The sequence below is a fragment of the Pan troglodytes genome, chromosome 10 (assembly GCF_028858775.2).
Source record: "Pan troglodytes isolate AG18354 chromosome 10, NHGRI_mPanTro3-v2.0_pri, whole genome shotgun sequence".
Taxonomy (NCBI): Eukaryota; Metazoa; Chordata; class Mammalia; order Primates; family Hominidae; genus Pan; species Pan troglodytes.
In genome coordinates this window covers 25,549,460-25,571,159 of record NC_072408.2, presented here as the reverse complement: position 1 = coordinate 25,571,159, position 21,700 = coordinate 25,549,460, and the positions used below count along the sequence as shown (strand labels likewise).

At 35.7% G+C, this 21,700-nt stretch overlaps 1 protein-coding gene and 1 pseudogene across 6 annotated transcripts in view; both read right to left on the bottom strand.

The window, feature by feature from the left end:
• Positions 1-21,700, bottom strand: part of PIK3C2G (phosphatidylinositol-4-phosphate 3-kinase catalytic subunit type 2 gamma) — a 387,383-nt gene that overhangs the window by 207,444 nt on the left and 158,239 nt on the right. For all 6 annotated transcript variants that reach the window (XM_016923019.4, XM_016923023.4, XM_016923022.4 and 3 more), the window contains 2 exons: positions 21,238-21,331; positions 18,230-18,324 (listed from right to left, as the gene is read on the bottom strand). In XM_016923019.4, the coding sequence (XP_016778508.3) occupies positions 18,230-18,324; positions 21,238-21,331 (189 nt within the window). The remainder of the gene's footprint in view (positions 1-18,229; positions 18,325-21,237; positions 21,332-21,700) is intronic.
• Positions 17,032-17,892, bottom strand: LOC134807446 (F-box only protein 3-like; annotated as a pseudogene).

Sequence of the window (21,700 nt, the reverse complement as noted above, 5' to 3'; positions counted from 1 at the left end):
CTTTTTGAGGACAGACAATAATATTCATGTTTGTGAAATTGGTCCAGTGCATATTTTACAGTATTCCACACTCAGTGAGTACATTCATTGTCTGGGTGAGGTTAATAGAGTTATTTCTCATAGTTTTGGGGTTAATACTGTCAGTTAGAGAAAAGCTATAGTGATTATTCATATCAATATATCTTTCATTTAAATATCATTGATGCAAAAACATATTGTATATTAAATTCTAATTGCATATTCCTATATTACTATAGTACAGATCATAAATGCTGCTAATATTGGTCAATGTTTTCATCCCCTTAATAGAAATTAGTATTCAGCCTCACTACTGAATTAAACTTTTATTTTTAAAGTTTCATATTTTTATATCTTCATTTGAATAAGAAAAATACACAGATAGACGTAGGAAATTAAAACAAAGCTTCAAGAACAGTTAAATCAGAAGTTTAAATAGAATGATTCACAATGCTGCATTTGACACTTGAGTCTCCAGGATGCACTTCTGTCTATAGCACATCGTACCCCTACTTTTATCTTGTTTTTATCATCTGCTTTGCTGGTTTGTCCTTTGTTGTCTCATTGGGAAATCTTAGACTTCTCTATTACTGTAAGTGATTTTGAGTTTGTTGCATACAGAAAACAAAGAGGCCCAGACACAGTCATGAGAAGATGACTTTGCTTCCTTCACTGTACAGGCAACTACCACCACATGCACCCACCTGCCTGTTCCAGTCCACTCTTCATTTTCTCCTCTTACTATGCATGGACTTCGTGTACCAATCTTCCTGTGCTACAGATATCACACCCTATCATTACTCAAGGATTTTGCACCAGAAATTCTTTCTTCCGTCTCATCAATGTTGCCCTCTCTATTTGATTTTTCCCACAGTATATTTAAAAAGCAATTTTTCCTATTGTAAAAGGAAAGAAGCAAAACTCTTTTCATAGACCATGTCCCTCTTCAACCATTACCACATTTCTCTCTTCCCTTTCCTAGCAAAACTCCTAAAATAATTGTTTTTAATAGCTCTCCTTTTCACTCTTGAATATATTCCCATCAGGTTTTACCTCTACTCGATTGAAAGTGCTTTTTTGATGACCTCCAATGACCTCTATGGTGCTAATCAGATCTCAATTTTACTTGACCTACCAGTGGCATTTGACACAGGTGATCACATCTCTCTTTTGATGCTTTATATAGTGTTACAGAATCCCATGCTCACTTGGTTTATCTTTTATATCTCTGACTGCTTCTCTTCAGTTTTCTTTTTTGGTTCTACTTTATCTCTTTGATTTTTAAAATGTTGGCGTTACCACTAAATATTTGGACTTCTTTTCCTTTCTATTTGTACTCATTCTCCTATGACCTTCTCTGTTAATGTGGCTTTAAACCTTACGTATATGTTGATAATTTTCTCATTTTTAGTTCTAGCCCAGATGAAAATGTTCAATAGTTACTTCACACTTTAATAGATCAAAATTGATCTCTTGATAATATAAGCCAAATTGTGCCTTTCATCTTCTCAGAGCCCTCTAATCATTTGGATTAAAGCTAATATTCTAATAATGCCTAGGAATTTTTATATAACCTGCCCTTACCCCTACTCTTTCCCCCTGTAACCTCATCTACTACTAGTCTTCCCCTCATTCAAGTTAACCCAGCCACCTTAGCCCCATCGTTGTCCTCCCAACACCCCAAATAGACACCTTAATGCCTTTGCACACGCTATTACTTCTTCCTGGCATCCTCTTCCTTCAGATACATAGGCGGTTCACTCTCTTACTTCACTGAGGTCTTTTTCAAATGTCACCTTTTTAAGGCCTTTTCTTGCTTCCCCAGCTTAAAATTGCAACTACCTGACCCTTGTACTTTTTATGTTTCCTACTTGTTTTATTTTTCTGCCTAGTACTTATCAATGCCTTACAAGTATGGATTTTATTTCTCTTAAAAGCTACATAAGGAAGGACTGGGTTTTTTGTCTCTTTTATTCATTGCTATATCCCTGAAAACTACAATGTGGCTTAACTCATGGAAGGTGCTCAATAAATATTTTTTTTTGGTGAACAAGCTCTTCCTATGGGACAGGATTATAACTCTTATAACTCTTACAGATATAAGCCTGCATGACTCCTGGTTGAATTCACACGGCTATCCAACACCGTGGCCCCATACTGCATTAATTCTTACTACAACCTTCTGAAAGTAAATATTATTATTCTAATTTTTAGTGCCTGAGAAAAATGAGTCCTGTAAAAATTAAGTATCTTGCTTAAAGTGAGACCCCTAATAAATAGTAGAAACAGGTTTGCATCCAGGTACAGTGAGGTAGATCCTAAACTATTAACTACTACTTTATGAATTAAAGAGGATAACAATATTTTCATATGTGAAACACAAACTGGTTGCTTTGGAACCAGTTGATAATAAAATAAACGTATTTTACAAACGTATCCCGTGATTCATTATACATGGTGTGTGATTAATAAATTTGATCTTTATACTATAGACATTGCAAAATCATTGTTTAGTTTTAAAGCAATATGGAGAATGATGTGGTATGGATAGAGACTTGAATGAGGCAGAGTAAAAAAACATAGCACTAGCAGTAAGGAAATGATGTCATACTGAGTTAAAGGTTTAGTGGAGATAAAGAAAGGGTATTGATTCATGAGACATTTCGCAACTGACTTGTTATATACACAGAGTGCTAAAAGAAATTACCCCAGATACATACATGAGTGGCTCAGAAAGTTGGTGGGAAAGCAAGTCGAATTATGGAGTGGTCTGATGAACTTGAAGAAGTCAGAGGTGGAGTTTCTAACACTCAACTCTATTTCAGTGTGAATAGTAAAGTCAATGTAATAAGGTTAATACATTAAATAACGCTTTAAAAGAACTAAGAAATTGATGAAGAATTTTACTTGTACTTTCTTGATCTGTATTATACTAGCAGGCAGATGAGGGATGTGAGTGAAATATGTGTTGGCTATTGAAATGCAATAACATGTATCAACTGGCGATCTGTGACTTTTGCTAGATTTCTCTGTATGTTAAATTTCTCTGACACTAAATGACACACATATTTCCAACTTGTTCTGACACTTAGCATGTTTCAGAAACTTTTCTCAACAGGTCCATAAACTGGTTTGTTTATACAGTGATTTTTCTACTACTCCTTTTACTCATTTCAAACTCTGTTATTAAACTTAAATTTTAAATTTGCAATTAGGATAAGACAAGAAGAGCAATGCAATGGTAGGAGTCAGGAGTCAAATGTCAGGAATCTGAGATCCAAATTCCATGTCATTAGTAATCTGTGATATAACCTTGGGAATTGAAACTTTGGCGATACTTCTTATCCTTTCTAAATGACTCCAAAAACATATTCTTGAAGGTATAAATACGTATTATATATATTATGCAATATATATGTTTAATAAAAACTGTGTTAAGCCCAACTGTATTTCTTGTATAGGTAATAAAATTGATGATCAGGGAGGTCGAATAATTTTTCAAGGGCTACCCAGCTTAGGAGAGGCCTGAGTTGAAATTTTTCTTCAAGTATGTTTTTCTCCAAATCTTTTTCTCCCTCTATTACATTATTCTATCTTTTATTGTTATTTTTATAGCTTTCATAATATGTAAGTAGATTGATGGGTACTAATGTATGAGGCACAGGATCAAATGTTGGCTCTTCTTCTTTATAGCTCTGTATACCTAGCATCTCTGAGTATTAATATTTTTCAGAGAAATGGAGACTAAAGAATTGTTGTCAGTTAATGAAGTAATATTTGAAATGACTACCATAGTGTCTAGCATTAACTATACTATGTGTACCATAAGACAATCTTGTCAAGACAAGAAGGAGTAGTCAAAGCAGAAAAGTTAGATGATTCGAATTCTTAGCAACACTCTCTCAGTCAGAGCCACACTGGAGTCTACTGTTTAACCTTAAACCTTAGTATTCCTTTCTTTATAGCAGAGAAAGAACAGCAAAATTTTCCAGAAGATTATCCAAGTCACCGTCTGATCACCAATTCAGTTCTTGAAATTTCTTGATCCTGGAAAGGGGTCTGTAGACACTTGACACAATTATGTCTAAGAATAAATAATTGTTAATAAATACATTGAATTCAGGTTTACAATCCAGTCAAGGAAGACTTGAAAATCACTAAATAAAATGTTTAAAATTAATTTATTGAGACAAAAGGGTTGGAAAAATGACTCTAGTGTTTCTGATAGCTGCCTGAAATAGCTAGAATACTTTAAAAAAACACATATTGCTTAATCCATGTTTATTATAACTTGTTTATATTTTCTATTTCCTCCGCAAGCGTTATCTATTATGTGCATAGCAGGCAGTCAACAAAAACTGGGAGAATAGATATTTGAATTAAAGAATGAATGACTAACATAAAACTCTCTTTCCTCAATACGCTTCCTAGGCAGTTTCTTGCTTCTGTTCACTGAAGTCTACCAGTCTACTTATGCAGCTGTCCCTATAATATCTAGTAATTGATTATCTAGACTGTCTTGTGTAATTTTCAGCATCATCAATCAATTTATGTCAACATTTTATTGAGCAGCAGCCTCTTTAAAAATAATCATAAATTTTAGTTGGAAGAAAACAGAAGTTCCACCATTTTGGTAAATTAATGACATTTACAGAACTCTCAGGAACATATGGGCCTAGTGCCCAATTTAAAAAGGAAAGTGACACAAACATTAGGGTTCTTCCCTTTAACAACTTCAGATAACTAAACCCAAGCAAGATAACCCAATTATCTGACATTCTGTCAAGAGTGGTTAGTGTATCAGGTAGACTGTCAAGTCTGAAGAGTCACTATTTGTGGAAGCTGTTCATTTTTCATTGGTCAAAATAAATCATACATACCAAAGCAAGTACAAGAATTCTAAGTTATTAAATGTAACAAGTGTTTGATTGAAATATCCAAGTCTTGGTTTTGTTACAATAAAAGCAACACATATGAAGTTCTTTAGACAAGAAACAAGAAAGTAACTGTTGTTTTCTTATAAATATTAATTGTATACAAATGAAGTATAAAATTGAATTAGAAGAAAAGCAAGAAAAATCCCCATTCAACATTTTCAAGGAGCAATCTTTTCATGAACAGAGATACAAAAAATTAAGATGGAGCCTGAAAATAAAAGCCTTATCCATTAACTAATACAAAATACAGAGAACTCTGAGTCTTCACAGCCCTGGGAAACAAAATAGAAGTGGAGAATAGAGAAGCCAGAAAAAATCAGAAACTGTTTAGTAATTCCCCAATGCTCATAGAGAATCTCAATGCAGAAAATTGTATTTTAAAAGATGGTAAGTGGTTGCTTAACAAGGCCTCCCCAGAAAACACTTTTTTGCCAGATTACTAGATGCAGCCTTACATTTTCAATCAGGGTTAAAATAAACATCGTTTTTAAATCAGTACAAAACAACTCACACTGTGAACGGGATCAATGTAACACTTGATACTGTTTCAAAAACCCTTATTCAGAACGTCAGATTATTCTGTAAGTCATTTAACTCAACTTCACCCAATTCCAGAGAGCTAGAGAGTCCATTTTTTTAAAAGAGAAAAATACATCTTTTGTAATATGACTTGTTCTGATTACCTGCTGTTCTAAGGATAGTAGTCAAGGTAAATTAACCTGTAGGCAATACACATGTATGTGGTGTGATTATTTTTATTCATTCAATAGGTATTGAATGAATTGTATACTGTGTGCAATGTTCTATGTTAAGGATGGATGGTTAAGTTTTGTCCTCACAGTGCAGAAGAGAAACATAGGGTTTGTCTATACCAAATCTACTCTCCCCTTCATGTCTGCAAAAAGAATCTGCTTTTATTCAGATATCAAAAACCTTAAAGGAAGATGACCAGTTTAGAGATAAATTCTGAATATGCTAAACCAATCATGTAAGCTGAGTCATCAGATTGCCATCTGGTCATATGATGGGTTTATGATAAGGGACCCAATTCTGGCAAATAATATGAGAAGTTAACTCAGCTTTGGGGTTTATGGAAAAATTTTCTAACTGAGGAAGAGACATTCCCTTTACTCTTGCTGCATGGAATCATGTATGGATGTGAGACCCATTGTGTCAATCTTCTTGTAACAATGATGTGGAAGTAGACTAAGGACAAGTCAACATGGTGAGGATGGCACAGCAGAAAGGTGGAAAGAAATTAGGTTATGACATCATCAGTGAGCTGCTGCAATAATAAACTTTGGAACCACACTACTGAAGAGCTTCTTGTTATGTGAGATAAAATAATTAATTCTTCATATAATTGTAAACCAGTTGAATCAGGGATTTTTTTTGTTACTTGTAGCTCTAAGTATCTTGAAGTGAAGAAGTATCTTCAAGTGAAGGAAGGGAAATGGTGAAGTAAAGTATGAAATATGTTAAGAACTGTATTGTAGATGTGTACAAGGGAGCCAAGGTCAGAGACATCTTCAAAGAGGATAAAATCTTGAGCTGAGTCCTAAAGGATTCTATATAGACAGACAAGGGAACAACTGCATTTCAAGAAGTTGGAAAACTGTGTGCAAAGTCATCAGGGCATGAAAGATTTAAGAATTTGAGTAACTACTTGAGAATAATAAAAAGATTATATTTGGATGTAGAAAGGCTTACAAGATGAGGTGGGAGATAGGCAGAGTGGAAACTGTGAAGCTCCATTGCCAAGTCATGTTAAGAGAGAATGGATTTTCTCTCTTAACATGGATCTCATACCCTAATTCTAAACTCTGTCATAAGAAAAGAGGAAACTGGAATTAAGAAATTATGCTAACCAGCTGGAGGTTACCCATTACCTGGAGCTGACTTTATGAGTTTGGGATCAAGTTGTTACATGTGTAGATTATTCTGAGAGCAGTGTGGAGGATGGATGGACTGGGGATAGGTAAGAATGAAAGTGAAGGAAAACAGCCTGGAAGCGGTAGTGATAGTCCAAGTAGATGATACCAAAGGTGCTAGCTATAAAGTAGAAAGGAAAGGACAACTTAAAGACAAATTTATGAGAAAAGAGAATCAAGACTTAAGAAATAAGTAAATAAAGATTATTGGGTAAGAATAATGTCTTCTAGATTTTCTGTGTTGGATATCTTAGTAATGGCTGTAAACTAGGGCATTGTGTATTTTTAAAAGTTTGGGAATGGTGGGTGAAAGAACTGAAATGGTAGAGGGTAGGAATATTGAATTCAGTTTTGAATTTCTTGAGCTGAGATGCCAGTCATATACCATGGCTACATAAATATCTTAATAATGAGCCCTCCAGAAAAAAAAAAAAACCTGGTTACAAAATGTACCCATAGGTTAAATCTCTTGGAATCATTTGTAAAATTTTTGGACAAAAGTCAAAGACATTTTTAGAGGATGTCTATTAAAATGATGATTCTTACTGGAGTAGTTAGCTAGTAATCTTTTTTTGTCTGTTAAGACTAATTTTGGTTTTTGAAAAGAAAGCCAATTAATATGTGGAAAGGTGGATATTGGCTTTTCTTTCATGCCCTCTTCCTCTACCACTTTATGGAGAGGTTTCTTGAATAATCTATGCTGTTGTACTTGTATGGCAGAAACTGCTACAGGTTTACCAAATTAAACTGCATTTTGCTTCTGTATATATACATACATGGACCACTTTCCTTTGCCACCTTGCACTTAGGTGGGGGCATTATTACTGACTTCTGGCCTACGGAATATAGACAAAAGTGATGTCTGCTATTAGCATCTAAAAGCATCTCCAACATCATGCTATGATTCTCTTGCTATGATTCTATGATTATATGCTTTGATTCTCTTTCTATGATTCTATGATTATATGCTATGATTCTATCTTATTTGGGTCCAGGTTCAGGGAATACATTTGAGAGTTCCAAATTTAGGGGATGTAATGGTTTCAATGTGTTCCCTTTAAAAATTCATAAGCTGGAAACTTAATCCCCAATGCAACAGTATTGACAGGTGGGGGTCTAATGGAAGATGTTCAGGATCTATTCACTCATGAATGGGTTCATGCCCTTATAAAAACGTCTCCCAAAAGTCAGTTTGCTTTTCTTCACTCTTCTACAACATGAGGAACAACAGTCCTTTCCTCTGGAAGATGCAGTGTTCAAGGTGCAATCTCGGAAGCAGAGACTGGGCCCTTACCAGACACCAAACCTGCTAGCATCTTGATCTTGGATTTTTCAGCTTCCAGAACTTAGAGAAATAATTTCTGTTGTTTATTTCTCAGATATTCTGTTACTGCAGCACCAATGGATGAGGATAGGGAATGACTGAGCCATAAGATGAAAGGATTCTGGGTAAGTCCCATCAATGAGCTGATGACATTCAATTTTCTGTCACCATCCCAGATCTTTTCCCTGTCCTTCAGGCCTGTACCCTACTGCTTACTGTGTATTTTTAGTTGGAAGGAAACCAAACACTTATTTGCCTACATTTTATTATTGTCATGTTCTTTCCCATCCTAGAGGGATTTATTTTCTAACTCATTTAACTTGATGAAATGGGTGACTTAATTGTATTAGCATAATTGGTAGTTGCTTAATTGAACAGTGTTTTTGAGAAAACTGAGAAAGTCTTGGTTTTATGAAATAGGTGCTGAAAAATAAGTACAAAGTGAGTCTACTAAGTAGATTACTCAGTTATTGTTATCATCACTCATGGTTTAATAGTAAAACTAAAAGAGCACACTTAATGTTTTATTTTTATTTATTTATTTATTTTGAGATGGAGTCTAGCTCTTTCACCCAGGCTGGAGTGCAATGGTGTGATCTCGGCTCACTGTAACCTCCGCCTCCTGGGTTCAAGTGATTCTCCTGCCTCAGCCTCCTGCCTCAGCCTCCCAAGTAGCTAGGATTACAGGCACCTGACACCACGCCCAGCTAATTTTTGTATTTTTAGTAGAAACGGGGTTTCACCATGTTGGGCAGGCTGATCTGAAACTCCTGACCTCATGACCTACCCTCCTCGGCCTCCCAAAGTACTGGGATCATAGGCATGAGCCACCACTCCGGGACACATTTAATGTTTTAAATATCAATTAGACACTATAAAGAAAGATTCTGGAAACAATCTGCTATCTACTTCAAAGCTCCTTCAAGGATACAATTTTAGTGGGCTTATTGTATATACCTACTCATTAACATTTACAACTGACAGCACTTGTGAGTCATGCCAACAACTAGGGGCAACAATTTTGAGCTTTTAAATATCTCAATTTGCAATATGGTTTTCATTTCAGTTTTGCTCTTAAGTTAAAAAAAAAAAGTCACATCTTCAGTACTTGAATGAGTTCCTAATTGTTGATAGAAAAAACAAACATTTCCTGAATTCTTCAAATTACCCTCTTTTGAAAGTAGATGTTGAATTAGAAAGAAATCTGAATTGGGCATGAGATATCATAAACGTATTTTAATTTCAATTCTTCAATCAGCTTAGGTAATTGTCATTGGAAAAATCACTTAACATGTTGAGATCCCTTCTGGGATAGCAGATGATCCTTCAAGTCCCATTTGACTTCAAAATACTGTAACTCTATGAATATCTGTTAGTGTATTCCTTTTGGATGCCAAATTCAAATATTATTAGAAGATGAGAATAATTTCTAAACAGAATGCCTTTTTGCCAACCATATTTTTTGTTGGCTAGAGCAAAGTCAGTCTGATTGAGAAACAATAAATAATTAAACACTATAATACTGCTTTTCAGGGACTTAACCCAAATCCCTAGTATAAACTATGACAGTGGGGGACTAACATTATTATAGGGAAACCAGATTACTATCTAAGGAAGCAGTGATGTAATTGGATGTGGTCATTATAATGAAAAATTGCTGGACAGTGGATTAGGAAGCTCAGTTCCCAAAGGCCTGGGTGGGTCCAAGTTTCAACATTTGAGTTCATTATGTATATACATAATGTTCATTTCCATAACTCTTCACTTTTTCTTAACAAAATAGAAGATTTTGAGGGAAAAATGATTTAAACCAGTGAAACATTGATGCTGGAGCTCTTTTCTTGGCTTTTGACTTGATTTGTGGTAGAAGTTTGTATAAGATTCTATTTTCATAGGTATTTATTAGCAGTAATAAGGCTTAAATGACACCAAATTAATTTAAAGATTGTATGGTATTTTAAAAATCTTTTTATTAAAGGAACTACATAAAATCTCTATTGCATAAAATAGAAACAAAACAGACAAAAACAACTGTTCCTGTATTATGCCTTCACTGGAAAACTATGCTAATGGATTTTACAGATTATTGTGTACAAAGGAAACCTTGTTACCGCTATCTGCCTCTTTTTCTTCAGGTTGGTTGGGATAGAGAACAGTTACTTTTGGTTTAAGCAAGTTGTTGAAGGTAGGGATTCTATCCTGTGTATACATTTCTGAGGACAACAAAGTGGAAAGATGATTACAGCAGATCAATATTAAAAGTCAGTGAGACATATCTTTCCCTAACAAAAGATGAAGCAATAATTCATCATTTATTACATTGTAAAGGTAAAAAAATAAATTAGTTGCAAAATAATGATTCTCAAAGGTAAAGGGCTGAGGCTTTAAAGCCCCCTATGGATTCTGTATCATGTGTGCTCTATTGCTCTGCAAGACCTCCCTGAAGTACAGCTCTTTCCCCTTGCTTCAGGGAGTGTTCCAGACATCAAAGCAGAAAGAGAGAGCATTTACCTCCTTTGTGTATTCATTTGTAAGCCTTTATCAGTATTTAAAACTGACAGAATGGGAGCACACAGACTTTTTTATTCACTGGATGTCTGGCCTTGCCTCTCTGCTTTTATTTGGAAAAGGTCATAGGCAAAACTGTAAAGTGGACAAAATTTGTTGAGTTCCCTCTCTCTACTCTGTCCCTGCCACGTGGCCAGTGGGCTCTTTCCTCCTGCCTGGATGCTAATGTTAGCCCTTGAGCTTCTTTAAGGCAAGGATCATCCTTTGTTTTATCGTTAATCGTTCAACAGTGTCCATCATCTCTATGTTTGTCACATTAATGAAAAAATGATAAACTAATTCCCATAATCATTAGGTTCAGAATATACATATTTTCATATTAGAAGAGAACTGCTGGAAGAGAGCAATACTTAACCTCAAGGAGTGACTTGCAAATGAGAGAATTTCAGGCATTAGGGGATACGTATTGTGGAGAGGCGGGTGAGAGAGAAAACTGTGACTTTGAATCGCATGATGCCAAATTTCCACATCTTTTTGCTTTATTTAAAGTCATCTGTGACTTGAGAACTTGCCCCCAAAATTTTAGATAAAAGAGTTTAGGGAGGATTATTTTAAAAAAAATGGACATATTTTTGGATGATCTCAGTTTTATGGATAGCATATTAAAGTCACAGGATATGGTCATTTAATACCCTGTACCAGAGACAACATTGGCTTAATTCATTTCGTGGTTTTCTCAACTGGTACAGAAGATGCTGCTCCATCGACTTGTTCTTAGGCCCTAACTCCTGTCTTGGTTTGTCCTGGACTTCTGCTCACATTCTCCCTCTTCTCCAGTTTTGGTTTCACTAGTGATATCCATTGCCTCGTTTCTGATCAGGTCAATCTCCTGGAATTGCTTTAGCCAGGCCAGCTCTTAGTTGACCTCTGAAGCAGCTCTCCTCCACCCCCTATCGACATAAGTCTGCACATGCACAGCTGAGTCCAGGAAACAATCCTATTCATACATTGAATAGTAAATTATTGAATGTCTATAAAGTGCCAAGTACTGTTCTAGGTACTTGTGATATATCAGTGAATAAAGCAGAAAAAAGATCCTTACATTGATAGAGCTTGCAAATGGGAGCCTCACCTCAGGTTATCCCCATACTTTGAAAGGAACACTTTGAAGAGATTTTTGCATTAGGTGCCTTAAGTGACACCTTATAAAAGGAGCTGTGTTATAATATGGTTTCCTACCAGACAGTTTTTCATTCCAATTGGTTCTCTCTTGGAGTTTGTTCAATCAGACTTGGTAGGAGGAGTGGGAAAGACTGCAATACTGTTGTTCTACCTACGATGTATCCCATAGCATACTGATGCTCCAGTTTCTAAAAACACATATTTAAATTTTTATCTTCCATAAGAAATACTTATTGTAGGTCAGGTTCTCTAGAACAGGGCGTGAGGCAGAATTTCACTGTTTGTGATTTACTGAAGAAGTGCTCTTCAGGAAAAATCTTGTGAGGGAGTAAGAGCAGAATTATAGGGAAGGGAAAGGAATTAACAAGGATGAGATCTCGGGTCAAGTCTAACCTTGATCTGATTTATGGGGAGGCTCTGGAATGTAAATTATATCTTAGAGATTTTCCCACTTCGTAGGCCAGGGGGCTATGGAATCAGAGGCTAATTCTCCAGAGAAGGGGCCGTATTTTGTTAGCAGTCACTGCAGCAGATGGGAGTGGGTGCAGCAGCCAGGTAGAGGCGCACAGCAGTGCCTTTGACAGTGCCCAACTTCATATTCCCTGAGTACCATGGAATTTCCAGTACTGTGTGTGAAAATATTGATGGCCTTACAGACATTTCTGTGGATTCATAATTTTTAAAACATTTTTTGAGTATCTACTGAGTTTCAGATACTGTGCTCGATTGGTACATGGAAGAGTGTGACATGATTGCTGTCTTGAGCTACTCTGTGGACTAAGAGGGGGAAGGGACAGGGCAGCAGTGGTGTCAAGGGAGTGTGATATGATGTCTGGCAGAGTCATGAACAGTATGCTGTTTGACATGATGTGGAAGCAATACTTAATCCCAGATGGTGGCTGGGAGAGGGTCAGGGAAAGCTTCCTGATGATGTGACATCCTAGGCAATCGACTCAGAGCCTTCATAAAGTCTGTTATATTATTTTCCTGTGGCTGCCGTAACAAGTTAACACAAACTAGTGATAACAGAAATGTATTCTCACAGTTCTGGAGGCCAGAAGTCCAAAATCAGGGTGTAAGCAGGGCTGTGCTCTCTCCCAAGGCTCCGGGGAGAACCTTCCTTGCCTCTTCCAGCTTATGGTAGCTCTAGGCATTCCTTGGCTTGGGGCTGCAATCAATGCCTCACTTTTCATGACCTTCTCTCTGTGTGTGTCTTCTCCTCTTCTGCCTCTCTTTAGGTCACTTGGCATTGGATTCAGGGCTCACCCTGATAATCCAGGGGGAACTAATCTCAAGATCTTTAATTAAATTCTATCGTCAAAGATCCTTTTTCTCCATAAGGTTACATTCACAAATCACAGGTTTCTGAGGTTAGGCTGTGGACGTATCTTCTTTGGGGCCACCATTCAACTCAATACTTGACTAGTGGTTAAAGTGTTTCCTATTCCAAATGGAAAGGGGCACTACATTTAAGCTTTTGTAGTTAATTGTTACATAATGGGGGAGGGGCCTCCTGGGCATAAGCTCCAAATGTTATGGTTCCCATTTATAGCCACCTTTTAGGATGCAAACTGTGAGGTAAAGCTTTTAAATTCAAACACAAAGCTTCTAGTTAACTCACTTGCCTTGGAAAATAGGGGCTATTCATCCTACATTCACTCTTCCAGTGGAAGAGACTCTCGTGAGCCTAAGTCAATTTCACCTCTCAGAAAGGCTACCCACAGTGATGCCAAGTAGTCAAGATGGTTTTCATTCCAATCTTACTTATTCATAGCTCAGTATCTGGTGAGGCAACTTTCTGATCACTGATAGCGACAGGTGGAAGTTGTGGAGCAGGGACCGCTGTTGAGGATATATAGGGTTATAGGGCTTGGTGAATCATTGGTCATATTAGTGAGAAACAAGGAAGACCTCAAGACCTGTGTGAGCAAGACAGGATATTTAGTTCAGTGTTGAATATGGTGAATCTGAGGAAGCAGTAATTCATCCACGTGAAAAAAAATCTCATAAACTCATGACTGATGGGTTTCTAGTTTTTTTTTTTTTTAAATAAGACTTTTTTTTTAAGGAAAGATATTTTGAGTATTTTTTTTTCATGAATCGTGAGATGCGAGCTGCATCTTTAAAGTTTTAACACAAACATTTTGCACAGAAGCAGTCACTCCCTAAATATGATGCTAGGCTTGAGCTATTTTTTTAACTCTGATATATTTTAAATATAATTAATATTATTTTATGCTTAGTGCATGTTGCCTGATTCTTAATTTTTATTTGTTTTAAGGGGATGTAGGCATTTTTGAATCTCCCCCATTAGAGGATCAGGAACAATAACTAATAGGCCATAGGCTTAATACCTGGGTGATGAAATAATCTGCACAATAAATCCCCATGACACACGTTTACCTATGTAACAAACCTACACATGTGCCCCTGGACTTAAAAGTTAAAGAAAACTCCTTCCTGTTTTTATTTCTCTTTTTTCATATTCTTACAAACAAAGCTCTCAAAACAAACAGTCCATTTATAATTTATATTCTTTTCTATTCCTTCTTAGTTTCTCCTTGAATCACTGAAAGGAAAAATGGGCTTGATTTTTTTTTCCGAAAGGATGAGAATTATACACAAAAAAGCTTCCCTTCCAACCTTTTTGGAAACAGTGACGTAATTGTGTTTACATGAATTTGCAAGTATGACATTGATTTACCACTTTGTGTGCACCCATTGTTGCCTTTCAAATGACTCCACTTTTCATACAACTTTAGCAAATGAAGAACTTACTGAGGTGGTCCAAGTATTTTAACAATCGTTAGTCAATTAGAACAAGTCTTTAATATTTTATTATATTTTTAATATATTTTTAAAACTTTTTTTTTTTTTTAACGGAGTCTCGCTGTTGTCAGCCCAGGCTGGAGTGCAATGGCGCGATCTCGGCTCACTGCAATGTCCCGGGTTCCAGCAATTCTCCTGCCTCAGCCTCCTGAGTAGCTGAGATTACAGGCGCCCGCCACCAGGCCCGGCTAATTTTTGTATTTTTAGTAGAAATGGGGGTTTCACCGTGTTGGCCTGGCTGATCTCGGACTCCTGACCTCAGGTGATCCACCCGCTTTGGCCTCCCAAAGTGCTGGGATTACAGACGTGAGCCACCACGCCCACCTAAAACATTGTCTTTTATATATTTTATACTTTATATATTTTTATATTTTTGTTCAAATATTAAAATAAAAATTGTTATCTGGCTATGTTACTTTTTAAATATGCGTGCATTTTAATAATGCATGCAAAAAACAGTAAAGTTTTAAGGGAATTAAACATTGAGTTTAATGGAGTCCTACATTTAATATGAGAGCAGAACACCACAAAGTGTATCCCCTTAACTTTCCTTTGCCCCAAAGTAGCTTTCTGAAAAACTGAAGAAAATAAGACTTCATTCAGAGCTTTAATAAGAGTCTATTCATGGAAGGGCCTCATGCCAGTCAATGTATCTTATGTTTTATTATAGTAACATGCTAAAGGAATTGTTCTGCTTTTTAAATTAGGCATTTAAAATGAAAATAAGCATCAAATCAAACAGTCTCCGACCAAGTTCCTGTGTATCTTCTTTGCTACATCTTCTTGAGTGATTTTCATGAGAAGAGTGATCTCATTATGAGTAACATTTCTTGAAGCAGAAAAATATGACACTCCAAAATGATATTGACTTGCTGTTTTCCTGTTATTTAGTGGTCTTAACTATCAATCAAAGCAACTAAATGATGCCTGTCATACATTCAGGAGAGTAAAACATAGATCTAATTTTATCCTTAGGTCATTGAAACTTATAATTGTTAAAACTTTGTCCTATGAAATTAAAATTGAATCAACAAGGTTAATAATACAAAGAAAAGTAGGAAGAACAGTATGCAAAGAATATTATGTTCAATAGAATCAAGTGTAGGTGATAATAGGATAAATCGTTTTTTGAAAACAGGATTGGAACCAAAATTTGTTTTTAATAAGTGAGTTTTTAACATTAGAAGGATTTTATTCTTAACTCTCAATTATATAATCACACAAAAAAATCAATGTTTCAGGAAAACACACTTAATCCTAACATAAAATTCATGTCACTTATCACAAAGTTAGATAGTCAAGTGTATAAAGGAGAAACAAAACAGAAATAGTAATTTTAAACCACATGAGACATTGCAAAGAATTTTTTTGTTAATAAACAACCCATAAATACTTTTACATACTACATTTCAAATATGATGCATCTATGAATAATATGATAAAGGTCATAGTGTTGAAGACTTTAAATTCAAGGTCATCATGTTGAAGACTTGAAATTAAATTCAAGGTTGTAGTGATGAAAAATTCAAAGTCAAGGTCTTGATGATAAAGACTTTAAATCCAAGGATATATTGTGTAAGAAAGGACAAACCACTAGCATTCAAGTTATTTATCCAATTAGTTCTCTGTGAGTACAAAATATAAAAAATCACTAAATAGATTGGCCTAATTACAAATTTTGTTTCATTTATAAATAACTCTTAACTTCAGGAAATCTTTTCACAGAATCATTCAGTCACATGGTATCTATCTACCCTTGTGTAGGTATTTCTGCTACACTTTAAATCCTTATTCAAAACAATTCTCTCTCCATTTCTCTATGTTTTTAAGTATAAAATATTTTAAAAGGAAGAAATGTCAGCTGGGCTTGGTGTCTCACACCTGTAATCCCAGCACTTTGGGAGGCCAAGGCAGGCAGATCATGAGGTCAAGAGATGAAGACAATCCTGGCCAACATGGTGAAACCCTGTCTCTACCAAAAATACAAAAATTAGCCAGGCGTGGTGGTGTGTGCCTGTAGTCCCAGCTACTCGGGAGGCTGAGGCAGAAGAATTGCTTGAACCAGGGAGTTGGAGGTTGCAGTGAGCCAAGATTGCACCACTGCACTCCAGCCTGGTGACAAAGTGAGACTCTGACTCAAAAAAAAAAAAAAAAAGAAATGTCTGTCCTTTAGCTAGAGGAAAAAAGCAACCCATTTCCTTCTTTACTTCAAAAACACAAAACAAACCAAAACAATCCAATTCCTAATGTAATGTCATACAGAACACAGGGCCTGGAACAATATTTCATTCTGGTTTTCCTGCTATATGCTGAGAATAATTTAGTTATTTACATTATTGAGAAATCTATTTAGCAGACTAGAATCATCCCAATGCTTCCATCAGCAGAAGGCTTGCTAAAAAAGGCACGAGCAGTGGCATCTACGAATGGGAACATCAAAGACTCTACTCTCTCTTTCTCCTCATCTTCTTCTGATTCATCCATATCTGCTGAATCATCATCAGCATCATCATTATCATTTTTTCTCCTCCCCCTCATCTTTCTCTTCCATCTCTTCATATTCATCAGGACCCATTTCCAATCACACTATAGACACCCTGAACGTTGGACATGCCATATGGAATTGGAGAATGGCAACATTAAAGATATTTAAAGTAAAGGAAATGGTAGGTATAATACCCTTCCATACATCGTGGTGTTGTAGAGAATGTGGTACAGCTGCTCTAGTCATATACCCAACCTGGGCTGATGACTGGAAATTCACAAGCTAATCCAGGTCCTTGAACTTCTTCTACTTCACCTTTAGCATTCGTTAGTCTCCACTAGCAACCGTCCAACTGACAAGCCTTCTCAGGAATAGCATCTTTTGACAATCTTAATTCGGTATGTGAAGAAATAGTGGGGTGGATGTACAGAAGCTAAGTTCTGGCAGAAACGATGGGGAAACTGAAATGCTAATATCCTCAGGTGTTGCTATAGAAATTCTGGCATCTTATCAGTCAGTCTTATTTCTTCTAATAATATTTCAAATTTATGCTTTGGGAAAAGTTTAGTGCTCTAGAAATTTTCAACAGAATGGGTATACATTAGCCTTTGGATCTTATGGTTTATAACTAATATTGCACAGAAAGTATTTTTATACCACATGTTCTTCCAAAAACATTCAGTCTCATAACTAGATTTTACATTAAAATCTTCAGGGAGTAGATATACAAATTGCACTTGTCATTTAAAGCTACAAGAAAGGCATCATTCATATTTGAAATTCTGTTTGGATTTAACTTCCTGATTAACAGTAGCAACTGTCCAACTGGTAGATTTTGAAAATGATGACAAATTATCCTCTTAAATAAAAATGACATTGACAAAGACTCAAAACTGCCTGAATTTTATGGTCTGTATCAATTATAAGGTAAAGAAATCTTCTGCTTCCTCTAAAGCTGCCCCGTAGAGAAGTTGGCAATTAAAAAGGCATCCTTGCCTGTTTTAGTTAATCTTACCAGTAAAGACGATGGGCAACCTGGATGCTCTGCAAGGAGCGGTGGAGTAGAAGTTGCACTAAAGGACTCTCAAGGTTCCATTCAAACTTGACAGCCTGAAGTAAGAGACACAATTACTTTACTTCTCAGTAACAAAATTATAGCAGAATACAGAGGGACTTCAGAGGCTTGAGAAAAGACTAGAGAAAACAGCATGCATATTTTAACAAAATGCTAATAACACATTCGATGATTTTATGAGTCGGTATATGACTAATAACAAAACACATATACATTACACCATTTGGATTTGTATAGTCTTGCTTCCTTTCCTTGTATATGGATAAGAAATAAGGGCAGGTGGTTGGTGGAGTTCAACCATGTACCAGGGGAGAATACTGACACAAAAAATTCTGGATTATTAAATACAATATTATTAAGCCACAGATATTTTTTCCTATTTGGAGATGAAATTAATGCACATTCAAAGCCTTAACAGAAATCATCAACTGGTGTATCATTATTAACCTCCAGGCCTTGAGGTTTTGCTTAAAATTTCAAAACTGACTGTTACTACCATAACTCAGTCCCAAATCCTTTCTTTCATCTCCACTGTGAACAACTCTTAAGTTTTTTAGGATACTCAACTGGGTAGAAAACAGAGATAACAGTGGCAGCCCCCACTATCCTTAGGGACCTAATTTAGGGCTTCATCTGTTCTCTGCAGGGACTTCACTGACAGCACTCTGTAGCTGAGCTGCTATCATCATCCCAGGAATCTGAATATATGAAAATGAAAACCAGGTTCTCATAAAAATGCTCATTCCTGCTTGAGAGACAAAGCTTATATCTTTAGTTGTTTGATAAACCATTTAAGTCTCTCTCTCTTACACACACACACACACACTCTCTCTCTCTCTCTCTCTCTCTCTCTCTCTCTAAAAGCTTCAGAATCTAAGCCAGGCTTTATACCACAGTACAGACAGCAGGAAAAAATGAGTACAATATCCAGTCATACATACACTTGAAGAAACACCTCAATATGCTAGCCATCCTCAAGAATGGGAAAGTTTATAAATTCCTAAGATGTGAGGGTGTTGAAGATGAGTTCAGCAAATTTGCATAAACTCCTGATGCTGTCTGACTGTAGAAGGACAATAATGTGTGCTGTCTTAAACTGTAGCCATGGCACCCTCTCATTTACTTGCTACTGCTGGACTGACTAGGTCATGGGTTTTATTTATGCCCTAATAGTGAGCATATTATATGAGCAGGAGGTATGTTTCAGAATTACCTACATGCTTGCCTTTTTGGATGTCTGCCCATTTCTTCTTGAACCCAGTATCTGTTTGTTACCCCTCGCTTCCAAGCTTCCTGCTTTACTCTGTCCACTGATACAATTTCCCCCTAAATCCCGCCTGACCATCTAGAATGTAGACAATTTTTCTGGTGAATACCATATTATCTGAAGTGGTTTGCAGTAACCCCTGGGTGTGGGTCTTATTTGACTCTTAGCTATGAACTGTATCTTCTGTTTTGTTACAGCCTTAGGGTCCTTTCTTACAGCTTTAATATAGACTGCATAATTCTAACATGATAATACGTAACAAAATAGCATGATTCCAGAGAACAACCAACAGGTTAGGATTTTTTTATGTGTTGGAAAGTTTGAAATTCAAGGTAGAGTATAGAAGTCTAAGGACAATGAGTGTTTTGAAATTCTTCCAGTGTTTTTTTTTTTAAATTTTCTAGTCACATTGTCTATTTCTTTCCATCTCAGGACATTTTATAACTTTCCTTTTTAATCATAACATAGTTGAAACTTTAATTTTGCCTTCTGTGTATTTGCTGTGTTCTAGATTGTGTGCACACCGTCTTATACATTTGGATTTGCGGCAATATGGATCTCAATGACGTTTCTGATGCCAAGTGTACTTACTCAGATAGAGGCTTTCAAATGAGTTTAATGTCTACAGACTTTTGTGAAAACGTATTCTCCTGAATTGGGCTCGAAATAGCATGTTGCCATTACCCATGAGTCATGAGATGAACGGTAAACTTGTAAGTTAGATTAACCCTTATTTTCAAGAAAGACTGGATTGTACTCTCTGGTACAGCTATTTCTAAACCAGCTCTCTTTTTTAAGGAGAACTTCAGAGAAATTCATAATCTCTGTGCAGTCATACTCTACTAAAGTTTATTAATATAGGCTCCTTCTACCAGTTTCCAGTCACTTTTCAAAACCTGAGGCAACTGACATTCAAACTAGCTGTAACAACCTGACCTTTCAGATAAAAAAAAAAAGCTGGATTAAAAACAAAACAAATCATAAAAACCACAAGTTTAGATCAATTTAGCTGTCAGCATACAGTCATCCTGGAAAAATCAAAAACAACTTACCTTCTATTCTATATCTATTAGATACTCTGTTATTTACATGGTCATGTGTGGCATGTTTAATTTACTTGTTTATATTTCATCGTATTCAGACTAAATCAGTTTTTGCTTACATTTCTAGATAACTTTATATTATTTTCTAAAATTACTCCAACATTGTGATATTTGATGATACTAAAATGTACTATTTGGTGGCAAAATTTGGCTATTAGAAATTACTGTGATAAAATTTATTATCAATATTATAAGCCTCTAAAGAAGTGCAAGAAACTCATAAATTATGAAAACCTGCCTAGCAAATGATTATTTTCTACATAACATTTATTTCATAATTTTTATCATTTTATATATACATATTTATAAATTTGTATCATGAGCATGTCTATTTTTTCATATTCTAATTAATAAATGAAATCATTTTAAAAAAATTTTCCTTTTTGGAACTAATGTATTTTGAAATTGTAACAATTTCAGCTAGAGAATGTCTTCATTACCCATGTTGACATCATTTAGTCCCTTGGGTGGCCAAATTGCAATGTCACTTCTAGATAGACTATTGTTGATTCATTAGGAACCTTTTAGAGATAATTAGTTAAAACCCTGGGTTTCCTTAGCAACTCTACTGTTCTTACCTGAACTAGCTGTGGGAGATATTCCAGTAGTTCATCATTCAAGAGGTTGTCTAATTGTTGAACTGCCACTTTACGAATTTCTTGATCTGGAAAACTAATACACAGTAAATATATCCATTAAGCTGTTAATGGTAAGGAATAATGCATAAGACATGTCAGGGAGAACAGAGAATGAATTCTACCCCCAGTGCATAAGGTAAAACAATTATCCCACAATCGATTAAGGTAATAATAGCACCAAATAATTCTTATTTTTCCATATTCTATACTCTCGTGTGGACTGCAGTAGAAAATCCTTTCAACTAGACTTTGGAAATGTAGTTTTAAGTCTGATTCCTGCTGGCTTTCTTATCTATAAAATGTGGATTTTGGATAATCTAAAATCTTTTCTAAAGTAGTATGAAAATCTTTGCTTCTTGTTTAGCCAAGCATTTGATAAATAAGTTATTACCAACTGGAAATC